General features: G+C 31.3%; 1 protein-coding gene across 1 annotated transcript; it reads right to left on the reverse strand.

Annotated features, from left to right (window-relative positions):
* Positions 1–7,687: 7,687 nt before the first annotated feature.
* LOC129806904 (cytochrome P450 4d10-like) lies at positions 7,688–12,358 on the reverse strand. Its single transcript, XM_055855755.1, has 7 exons — positions 12,028–12,358; positions 11,854–11,944; positions 10,785–10,970; positions 9,830–9,899; positions 9,419–9,762; positions 8,286–8,434; positions 7,688–8,226 (listed from the first exon to the last, which is right to left on the reverse strand). The coding sequence occupies exons 1-7, from the start codon at positions 12,304–12,306 to the stop codon at positions 7,810–7,812; spliced, it is 1,536 nt and encodes a 511-aa protein (XP_055711730.1). The 5' UTR covers positions 12,307–12,358; the 3' UTR covers positions 7,688–7,809.

The raw sequence follows: 12,358 nt of genomic DNA on the forward strand, positions 1-12,358 counted from the left end.
ACCCAAAGATCACTACAAATTTTATTGAACATAGAATATTAATACTTCTTACTCTGAAAATTCAGTTTTTCTGCTTCCTATTTAGTGATTAGAATCATCCGGGAGCAAGGTTAAACCTTGCTCCAGGAACCTTTAATCTGACGACCATCTAAGTGCCCAAATAGATTCAAACTGATCCTCGAATTAGCAATTAAAATTTGGCAGTAAATGATTATGTAAAGGAAATTTATGCAAAGGATCTCTAATCGATAATGCTAATCTAAGTTAGGCTAAGCTATGACATTTTGGGATAAATCGCGAAATTTTACAGGCTAAATATTCTCGAGGATCAGCCTGGGTCTATTTGGGTCCTAATAATGCCAAATTTCATATTCTCTACAAAATGCCAGAGGGGTATTAATCATTTATTAAACCAATAGTTATATAAAACTACATTGAGTATAATGATGTCTAAATCAATCTCAGCACAATTCTATAAATTCTGTCTTCAATTATTTGTTAAATAGTAGGGGCCTTCAGACTTCGCACCTCAGAGTAATACTAAGGAAAGGACGCGTTGGAACATTTTTTAAGGGGAAAGTGAAGTGACCTTTAAAATTTAAATGTAATCGAGTTTCCTTAATGCATGTGTTTTTTTAATTGTTTTTCAGAGTGTAAATAAAATTTATTGAACAGTTTTTAAGGCCAGAATGATTTTTGGCTAAGAAGTGGAGTGGATGGTGTTTAGCGATGAACTAGGAGAGACCGGAGTAGAATTAGCCACCAAATGAAATTTTTCATTGCGTATAATTTGTACAAAAAATGTTTGTATGAGGCTATATCTCAATGAATAGTATAAGGGAAGTATATTATTTAGAATAAAGAGTGGTTTACTCAATATTCCTTCGAAGGCAAACTATAAGATACCACAATCTAATGCAATACGTGGCTAATTCTGCCCCAGTCTCCACTACAATGCTAGGGAGTTTAAAAATATATTTTTATGATCAGTGAAAAACCTGAATCTGAGGGTTTCTTTTAGTGAGTACATTTTGAACTTTCTTTTTATTTGTATTGTATTGTAAGGTAAAGTGCCCTCGAGTTGACCGGTTATTGTATTTTATTACCAACATGTGTCTCTACATTAGCCCCACCCCCCGCCCCCCTATATCAAGCGTCCGCTGCCGTCTCAGCGTTGATGACCAGGCTACAAAGCCAAACGGCGGAAATGCTCCTTCTCAGGCTGTATAATTTTTTGTCGTTTTAAACAATCTTTTCTCTGCACTTTGATAAGAAGTAGGGGAAAGTCGTCTGCCTTTAAATGCAGCAGCCTTCAAATGTTGCGATTTTTTCGTTGTTCTCAAAAGCATAAATTATATTCTATTAACTATTAGGTAGCTATCCATCATCCTCACAAATCATCAAAAAATGGAGAGCCTAGCTCCTATTTCCTAGATGCTAGATCAAAAAAAAAGAAAATGAGCTCTAAACTGTAATTTTGATGTTCCACAAATCATGTGATTTTTCATAGTAAAAATCATTTTACAAATAAATCTTCCATTGTGACACATAGAAGGTTAATCAGGCTTAATATTTCTGTTAATACATTTTGGTTCAGATGACACAATTTTTGTGAGTGGCAAAAATTTGCAAATATCACCCTGCAGCAGCCTTTAAATGCTAATGTCGTGTGCCTTTAAATCCTATCTTTCCATACATCAAAACATGTGAAATCGAACTCCTACTTTTCTCTGACGAACGTCATACAAATACTTATAACCTGCTATCTTGCTCCGGCCGGGATGTTTCAAGTTCACAATTTTCAACTTCAATGGCTTTTTCTTCCAAATTTTCATGTGCAAAACAGTGCTTCAGAAAAATGTGAAGAAAAGTTATTGTTTAATGTCTTTTGACTGCAGTGATGATTTTAGTGAGTGCGTTAGGCTTCAATCTAATCATTTATAGCCCATTTAGTTTTATTGATTCAATATTCTCAGTGAAAAAAAAACATTTAAAGGCAGCTGCCTCGCGTTTGAAGGCAGACTATGCCAGCTGCCTTCATACAAATCGACATCACTTTTTTAATTTCCTCAAAAGGAAAAACTGAGGACTTGCGAGTGCTAAATGAGGTAATCATATACGCCGAATGAACAAGAGAATTTTTTGGTGTAGTAGAAAATAAAATCCATTTTGTGGATTCTTCAGAAAAAAATCTTAAATTTGGAACTCCATTTTTCGTTTGAAGGCAGACGACTTTCCCCTACTCACCGGAATTTATGGGAAAGGGGAAACTACCAAATAAGACACATAGGAGATTCGACAATTATTATGTAGAACCACCGAGGGCCGGTATAAAAAAAATGTTCTTCCACAAAAGGAAAGGAATATCATTCCAAATTTTTTATTCGAACGTCCTCTCCGTGGTATTACACTGAGCTTCGCACACACTTTGGCTTCAAACACTTGATATTTTTCCCTTTGAATCAAAGAGACAGCGCTCTTACCAACTGAGGCAACGAGATCTTCAACTTTATAAGTTTTGAACCATTTTTAATTTCTTTACCAAAATGGTTGTTTTTACTTACCATTTTGTATTATTTAGGGGAAAATGGGGCACCATCGAACATGGGGTAGCACCGAACAGTGATTTTTATTTCTCAATTACTTGGACTATGATGAACATTTCAGCAGTGGACAAGCATATCTATAGTATCTATGAATTCATACATGTCTCGTCCTCTGAAGTCTAATATATAATTTAAAAAAAAAACCCAGTGTTCGGTGCTATCCTGTGTTCAGTAGTGCCCCACTTTCCCCAACTGACTAACGACCAACTTGATTGTTTTTTGCTTATTTCATTTGCTAATTTACTAATCAAGAATGTGTATGCTGAAGGAATATTGAGCAAAAAAGCTTCTTCCATATTTTTGTAATTATTTGTTAGTTTGATTCAAGAATTCCTTTTCAAATAATACGCGTAAGAACCATTTCATTTTCTGACTTATTCTGACTTATTCATTTTCTGACTTATTATCTTTTATCAATTTTAATTGACATTTTTTAATGAGATGGAGTATTTTTTTAATTTATACTTTTCAAGGTTAAAATAATAATAAAAAAAAACAAATAATAACTAAAAAGTACAGAAGTGGAAATAGTCCAAGTATCTTTCAGTATTTGTTTTATCAGTGCTAGTTGTAATATGTGATAATTAGTAGTTCGTGATAGTTTCTATTATTTTTCGTAATGATTTGTCAATAAAATTCTATAGAGGGAAGTGGGTGCCTTTGAATTGACTACTTTTGAAATTGGACTTCAAAACGTTAAAAACGTATTGAGGCTTTATTTTAATGTAATTTAGCTTTACAATTGGTTCCTGGAGCTAAATTATATCACAATAAGATTGAGTTTCATTTAAAAATACAAGAAAAGCTCGATTTTAAAGTTGCCCCCATTCAAAGGTGCCCCACTTCCTCCTATTTACCACACGTAAAAATTTTCTTCGTAGGCCATATCATAAAATATAAAAAGTTTTTATCTCTAAAATTACATTCAAATTTATGGGTTTTGGTATACAAGAAAAACTACAAAAAATATCAATTTTGGACTATTGCACTAATTAAACTAATAAGAAAATTATCCTTTGGTCTTAATAATTGAGACTCAGTGGACTTAATTATTTGACACTTGTACTTTGACTTAATTATTTGCTAGTTCGAGAAACAAATAAAAGACTATGTAAACATAAAATAAGGAAAACGTTAATTTCTTAAAAAGTAAAATCTTTCAAACGGGTGCTTTTGTCAATAGGCCATACATTTTGTATAGTCAATAATTTATTTTAATTCATAAAGGGTATTTTTTATGAATTGATTTGCTTTATTCCAAAAGGTAAGATCTATTCATTTAGATAATGACGTATTTCAGACCGCCATAAAAAGAAATGTTACTGACGTTGTTCTGTGTCGTGGATCTTGGATGGTGTGCACTATATATTAAAAGGTTCAGGATTGAAGGTTTCTGGGTCAGGAAGCAAGTCACGGTCACGATCCAATAATTTCAAATATTCGTTTCAGCTGATTGTTACATCATTGAGCTTACCATCCCGTCTGAAACTGTTGCTCGATATACGGTGGAGGATACTTGATGTCTATCTTGCTATCCTGTCTAATCAATCACACAACTCTACAAATCAATTGATTTACGATTGGAAAAATCAATACAACTCTGCCTATTCTCAGGTTCCCAAATACTGCAAATTATCTAGGTCACAGGTAAGAGAAATTCGCATATCACTCCCGCATATTATTTTCTTGACAAGCCTGACAAGACGGGTAGGGAAAAATGTATAAATATGTACCCCTATCTATTGGTGTTCGCTGTATGTTGCGTATCTATTAATTTATAATTTTAGCCATTTCCTCACTTTTTTGGGTAAAGAAATAGGTCAAGACTTCAAGGGCAAAGGGAAATGTAAATTAGAGAATATATACCAGATTAGATTCTTGTATAATTACTCCTTCCACTCCCACCCTGCTGTTCGTAAGTTTTTCTTTAATTATGGCACTTAAAATTAATAAAAAATAATAATACTTAATTATAACATTTAAATCTGGGAGAAAAAGAATTCTTTTAGCGTAAATGTTTAATGTTGTGCAAACGCGTCATAAATGAATAATATTTAAGATTTTTACCAATACCAAGAATTCTTAAAGATATTTTTGAATTGTCAAATTTTTCCCAAACGATTGTTTTCGGAATCGAAGGGATAGTTCATTATTTTGAAAAGAATTCAAGATCCTCAATATATTTATTCTAAAAAACCTATTTTTTCCACATTCTCTAGCATTCAACACAATTTAATTAAGCCTATTGTGCAATAGAAAAACGTTTCTCTTTTATATTAATTTGTTTCTTTTTAGAAATATTCGTCTTATTAATTGTTTTCAATCAAGATTGAATGCTTGAAAAAAATTAACATCTACTTCCTATTTGAAAGAAGTTTGTCTGTATTTAAAATTAATAAGCGTTTGGCCGCATTTCAATAAGTATTTTCAATGAATATTCAATAAATTAATACAATGATGAATTTATCGCACTTGCATTTTTTTAAGGAATTTACTTATTTGTTGAATTTCTGAAGAATTTAACATTTTCCATACAACATTTCAATTGAATATTACCTGAAGTTATATGGTGTTGGTGACATCATATCAATTCATAGTAAATTTTAAGAGAACATCTAGCGACAAGTCTAGCGATTGTTGTCCCTGAACCTTCGTTTTATTTAAGTTCAATAAAAGATTTTCGTCGTTGAATTCTTAATCTTAAAATTTCTTCTAAGGAACAATCTTCATATCTTATGATTTATCGATGTGGTTTAACCGGTTTAACTTCTGTAAATTTTTTAACCGGAGAGTCTAATTGGGGAAAATTTAAACTCCAGGGACAATTTTTAAGAAATTTAAAGTAATAACTACAACTGTTTATTGAGTAATTAGATATATTCAGTAATGATCTAAAATGTCTAATCCGAAAACCGTATATAAAACCCTGACTTTACATTTTGCAAATGCAAAACATATTTTTAATTATTCATGGCATGCATGAGATTAAAAAAATAAGCAAGTTCAGGGTTAGTCAAGATCAGGGAGCCTCTTTCACAATTTTAGCGTGTTCAAATACAGTTTATATTGAATTAAGCATGAAGCATTGACTAATCACCATTATTCTCATAAGATCATCACAATGTCTCTGGGAATCCCAGGAATTTAAATCACCGTTGAGTGATGATTTTCTTGTCGTTTATTCAAGTTTTTTACTCGCTGAAATGAATTTAAACCATTTCAACAGTCATTTTAAGAAGATTTTAAAGTCTAGCTTATTTAAACATGCTAAGAGCTAACGATTCAATTGTAGAAAAAGTATCATTTTAGTTTTTCATTGATAAAAATTTTGTTCTCAGTCACATATAGGAAGCTCACATTAAATTTTAACTTGCTTTGGAGAATAAAGCTGCATATTCAGATATGCGAATTATTACAACTCATTTAATATATCTTTGTGATTGTTTGATATGAATTATTATCATATAAATTATTTGTTTTATGACTATAAAATTTTATAATAATTCAGCTTTATGTGTTGGAAATATATTACAAGAGTTATTGATCATTAAAATGTAATATAGAAGTGGTTTAGGAAAAAAAATTAAACTAGGTTGATTCATCGTGATTGAGTTTAAATTATTTCAGGTTGATTTTATTTTGCTTATTACTCACCTTTCTAACTTTAATGTCAGTCACAAACAACTTGAACAACTTCCCTACATCTTGAAGAATTTTATGAAGTAATTATAAATAAATATGCAATAGCTTAAAGTAAAAGAAACTGGATAAAAAGATATTTAATTGTTTTGGAATATTGCTACAAAAAGTTAAGAATCTCACCTAATACTACTTCTTGAAAATTTATCACGACAGAGTGCGATATTAGGGGCCGTGGGGAACTTTAAAATATGACTTTTCTCTTCAATTCTTAAATGAACTATTAAATTTTAGGATTTAGATTTGAAAAAAAAAATGTAGAACTAAGTTGAGCTACGAGGATTTTTTCGGATAAAAATTCTAATGTAAAGTCAATAGGGTAAGTGTGCCAAATTCCGGCCAGCTTGCAATTTTTGTTCCTCGAATTTCCATGAACTTTTAGATTTTACGTACTCTAGAGATTATACAATGCAAAAGAATAGCAAAAAATGTAGCTTCGACAAACGAGATGACGTGAAAAAGATATTTGAAGAATTCCCGAAGGGCAAGGAACTATGAGAATGAAGGTGGCTGAAATAGGGCACCAAAGTTTATTTTAGAGTAAATAAAGACGGTAAACTCTTTACAAGGTTCCAAGCAAAACTCTTTCAGAAGAAAAAATAAAAAAAATCAATTTGTACTTTAAATATTACATTTTAAACTTGAGACTTTGACGTTTGCATGCAACTATGCCGAAATTTGGCACACTTACCCTAGTACCAATGATTTTTATTATTCTGAATTTTTTTTAGCATACAATTTTTTTCGTTTAACGCACTGTTTAATAAATACTCTGATAATAAGGTTATTAGGTGAGATTCTTAACAATCTCACCTACTATTTTATGATATGGTTCTCAATATTTTAATGTTTTATTAAGGATAAGTGTGCCTTTTATTTTCTTAAAACGAATAAATATTAAAATAAAAGAAATCATGTTATATAAAATTAATGATGACCTTAAATTGTAAAACTGTGGGTCAGATAAACCCTTTCGTAACTTATTATTATGTAGTAAAATAAATAAATAAACACGTAATAATAAATGATATTGTAAATAATTTCAGCTAAAAAATACGGTATAAATTAATTGATCAATCTTAAACGGAGCAATAGAGTAATGTCCTCCCTAAACACACTTACGACTTAAGCCGAAAGACGGCCTAACGTAATTATTATCAAAATAATGATCAGATTACTTTTCCATTAGACTTGGTCTGATCCGTCTTTCGGCTTAAGCCGAGAAACGACTTAGTTAGTGGGAAACTGATGGAAATTTAGTGAAATCATTATTTTGATTATAATTAAGTTCAGCCGTCTCTCGGCTTAAGTCGTAAGTGTGTCTAAGGCATAAAATTCCAATATTTTTACGGACATTATACGAGCAATAATAGCTTGAAAAATTCTATATAAATAATAATTAAAACAGTTTTATTGCATTTTCCTCATAAAATCATAAAATGATGTATAAAAATCTTAAATAATATTTTACACATTTCATAAGTACATCGTAATATAGTTACATCTAACAATTTTCACGAACTTTAAATTTTAAGTGAACCCCATTTTCGGGCCTTAGCACAATTTCAGCCATAAGAATTGGTTTTTTGTAGTCTTCATGAACACTTAGTTCAAAATTTTTTACAATTTTTGCGGCAATGCTCTTCATTTCGAGTATGGCATATTTCTGACCAATACAATTCCTCGGACCAGCACTGAAAGGTACATAGCTGTAGGGATTCTGTGTCTCGACGCTGCGCTCTACGTTGAAACGTTCGGGATCGAAAGTTTCTGGGTTAGGGAACAAATTAGGGTCGCGCCCCAAAAAATAGGCGCTAACTGTAATTCCTGATCCAGCTGGTATTGTTACATCACCCAGCTTGGTGTCCACATCTGACTGTCTCCCAACTATAGGCACAGGGGGAAACAATCTCATGCTTTCCTGTATTATAGAAATTTGTAAGATTACTATTGGAAAACGTCATTGAAAACATGTACTACCTTTATCACCAAATCCAAGTATTGTAAGTTATTTAGGTCACTGATGGTAGGAACTCTCGTATCATTCCCAAAAATTTCTTTTATTTCCTCGACAATCTTCTTCTGCACATCTGGATACAGAGCGATGTTATATAAGAGGAATGAGATACCTGTTGAAAACAGATAACTCGTTAACAAATATAATGATTTTCATATAGGTATCATATTAGGGGATAATTTAGAAAATTCCCAATCTATTCTTATTAAAATCGCCCAAAACTTTCTTGTGTCATCGTACAATTAAATGTCTTCAAAAGTGTATTAGCATTTAAAATATGCTATTACATTTTGACTTCAAAATTGGTTATTATTCATCTATAATTAAAAAAAAATGTTCTTAATGAATTTCGAATATTTCATGTTTTAATTCTTAGTGCTGTCTGAATCCATGTTAATTAACTCTTAAATATAGCTCTGTACAGAAAAAATAGAGTTGTAATTATAAAATTAGACATTTCTTTAATATAATTTCAAATCATGCTTAACAATTTCATAAAACAAAAATTTCAAGCCTTTTAGACTATACAGTAGAGTCTCGCTATAGGCCATCGCTCTATAGTCCACAATTTATCGACCGTTGATTTCAAAACACTGATTTTAATTTAGGTTATGTTTTTTAGTATGCGACATGCATAATTATTTTAATATTTTTGGCAAACCTTATTAAGTAGTTGTGATAATTGTGATCCATAACGAAGAGAGCAAGGACAAGTACCACAATCGCAAAGAAAATGGAAACCGTCGAGCAATTTCAATACTAAAAATCGTTGATAATTTTAAAAATTACATGGACTATAGTGCGACCCAAGTGTCAAATTTGAAACCAAATATGGACTATAGCGAGACTCTACTGTACATGCAAAATAATTCATTTCAATTAAATATCATTCATAATGCACTTGATTTTAAATAATTTTCTTGCATGCTCCAATATTTTATTTGACCCTATTTAAACTGGAATACTTTTGAAATGAGCTTAATTAATAAACTAATTGCATTAATATAATATATTATTTTATCTATTGATCTCCCGTGAAAAAAAAACGATAATTAAAGAATTTTGCTTTTATGAGAATGATTTCCTGCGCAACTACCTGATGTTGTGGTGTCGTGACCCGCAAACATGAAAGTGTCAACCTCCTCACGAATATCCATATTCGTGAGAGGTTTCCCATCCACAGTAGATTGCAGAAGGACATCCAGCAAAGCCATTTTCTTCTTAATACCCAGACCATCATCCCCAGTGTATCTATTGTAATTGTTATCTTGTTTCCCACTCTGTAAAAGCTCATTCCTTCTTGCAACTATCACACGATCTGTGAAATCATGCAACACCTTTATGGCTTTCTTCTCACGCCGAGCAATCCTGGATATCTTGAAAAATGGTTCTGGTCGTAACAAAAAGTCGAACATTCGCAAATGTATAACATTTGTAATGCTGGAAGAGATTCAAAAAAAAAAAGTGAAATTTTCATGGTCAAGCTCATTCGGCGTAAGTGACTCACTCTTGTACAGCTCTGACGTATTCGGAGTCACTGTTGAGCTGAGCATTGGCCGTAGTTCCCATAGCAGATTCTGAAAATTAAATTAATTAGCTTCAGACTCTACGGAATGCTTGATCTCGTAAGTTCGATGTGCTCAAATAAGTTTTTTATTAATCAATTGGAATCTTATAATAATTTAAAAATGAAAGACCTTTCATGTTAATCTAAACTTGTCTCCTGTGGTAGAGAAATAAGTTTTGTAGGAGTTGTATGACTTGGTGTACTTTAGATACCACTAAAAATTAACGTCATTTTTCACAAAAATTTAGATTTGCAAAATTTTCTTTATATAAGAGTCTTTTGGGCATAAAAACGAATATGTTAGGTTCCGAAAACTATAAGAATTATGTTGAATATGAGTGACAAGCGGTAATAAAAGATTATAAGATGGAAAAGAAACAACTCTAAAGATTTTTTTTATATGAGGTCACTGAAGATTTAAACTTTTACCGTTTAGCTTTAAGATTTAAGATCCGTAGCCTACAAATAGCGAAACTGTCTAAAACTTTAAACACTGCAAATTTATTTATCTTGAATGTTTAATTTCCTTCTTGTTCAGATTTTACCGAAAGAGCAGTATACATGTGAGATTATTTCAACTTTGGCACGTAGAACAATTGTATTTTTGGTTTTATTATCAAAAAAAAAAAAAAAGAAAAAAATTATCGGTCCATATTTATGTAAATATTTTTGCACATATTGCTATGTACTCCAAATATACTTAATTTTCATTATCTTCAGATAAGAGTTTTATATCAAAAACATGCTCTCTATAATTAGATGTATACTGAATGTACATTAAGTAATGTTTGATATTTTCATTAACGTTGCATCTCGTCTGCAAATTTCTCCAAAACTCTGTTTGTGATTTAAAATTTGCAATTTAGAGAAAAGATTAAGAAAATATTCTTCATACCACAAATAACGTCCAGAGCGTAGAGGGTAACCAGAGGGTAGATATTGACACTCCCGTTGGGCTTCACCTTCTTCAGAGTCTCTACAAAGGTGTCTCCCTGCCGGTCAAATATTTCCACAAATTGTTCCAGAATCTTGAAATGAAATGTAGGAGTGATGATTTTTCTCCGGCTGTGCCACTTTTTTCCTGATGAAATATATAGCAGTATATTAGTCAAATATATTTTATATAAGTTTAGGAGGAGTGCTCTGCAATTTTAATTTTAATTCCCCAGACTTCGAATTGAACATTGAGGATTTTATAAGTTAAGTCCTTATAATGTATTAAATATATTCGATTATGGGTATCTAAGTCAAATTAGAAATAATAAATTAAATGTGTACTAAAGACCTAATTAATTAAATTAAACCTGAAGTCTGAGATCAAAGTTCGTTAATTTAAGTATTGGCTTAGATAGGGTTTTAAGATTCTAACACAAGCTTTCTAGAACCTGAAGTAAATCATGCCCAAGAAGTCCTAAAAACAAAATCAAACACTTTTCAATATTTCAAGTCACAATTTAAACTGTTTTAAATAGTATAGTTTGCAGGTAGGTATACGTCTTATTGAACATTTCTATCTCAGGTGCGTTCTTTAACTTTGACTTCATACCTCATTTTAACCCTCTAACAGTTATTATGTGTCAAATAACGCGTCGAAAACACACTTTTGCAGCAATCTAATTTACATTTATTGCATGAATTACATTTGCCTTTAGAAAAACATTTAGTAAGACCGTAAGACTAAGACTAAATATATACTAAAGAATTTTTAAATTAATAAGAATTTTGTAATCGCAGTAAATGTGATTTGTGTTGTGAACGTTATGAGAGGGTCTTACCTGATAGAGGGTTAATTTAGCTCATATCATAATCTCATTAACTATAATTTTACTTTGGTTTATCTGCTTCTTTTAATGATTTAAAAATATATTGAAGATAATTTGTGATATTTCCTAGGCAAACGTCCTGAATAGTTGCTTATAAAACCTGAATCTTACATTTTTTCTAGGATTTTCATTTTAACTCACCAGTGCTGAGAAGTAGTCCATCTCCTAACCAATTTCGAAGAAATGTGTAATCTTCTGATTTATCGATAAGCGTATTACTACTCAGTAATATCTATAAAGAATTTAATTAGAATTGTTTATAAAGAATTCTAATTTCTGTCATATGATTAATTTATCTCTCTTAATAGATCACACCTCAACATATTTTGGGTCACTTATCATAATATTAAGAGTACTTCCCAGCCACATTCTTACACATGACCCGTAAGTTTTCACGAGATCTTCACAAGTAGTAAAGATTTCTGCTGAACTTTTTCCAGATAAGATGAGTCCATTGCCAAGAATTGGAAGAGGCGTTGGACCACAAAATTTGGTACCCTTAAACACATTTTGTTTTTTCTGATAATCTGCTATCAGGAAAAAAATAATAAGTGGTATCGCGAAAATTAGCAACTGTGCGAGTAACTCGTTCATATTTGTTTAATTTCAATTTATGAACTGAAACAGACAGCAAGTCGCACTTTTG

This window comes from Phlebotomus papatasi, chromosome 1 (genome assembly GCF_024763615.1).
Source record: "Phlebotomus papatasi isolate M1 chromosome 1, Ppap_2.1, whole genome shotgun sequence".
NCBI classification, from domain to species: Eukaryota; Metazoa; Arthropoda; class Insecta; order Diptera; family Psychodidae; genus Phlebotomus; species Phlebotomus papatasi.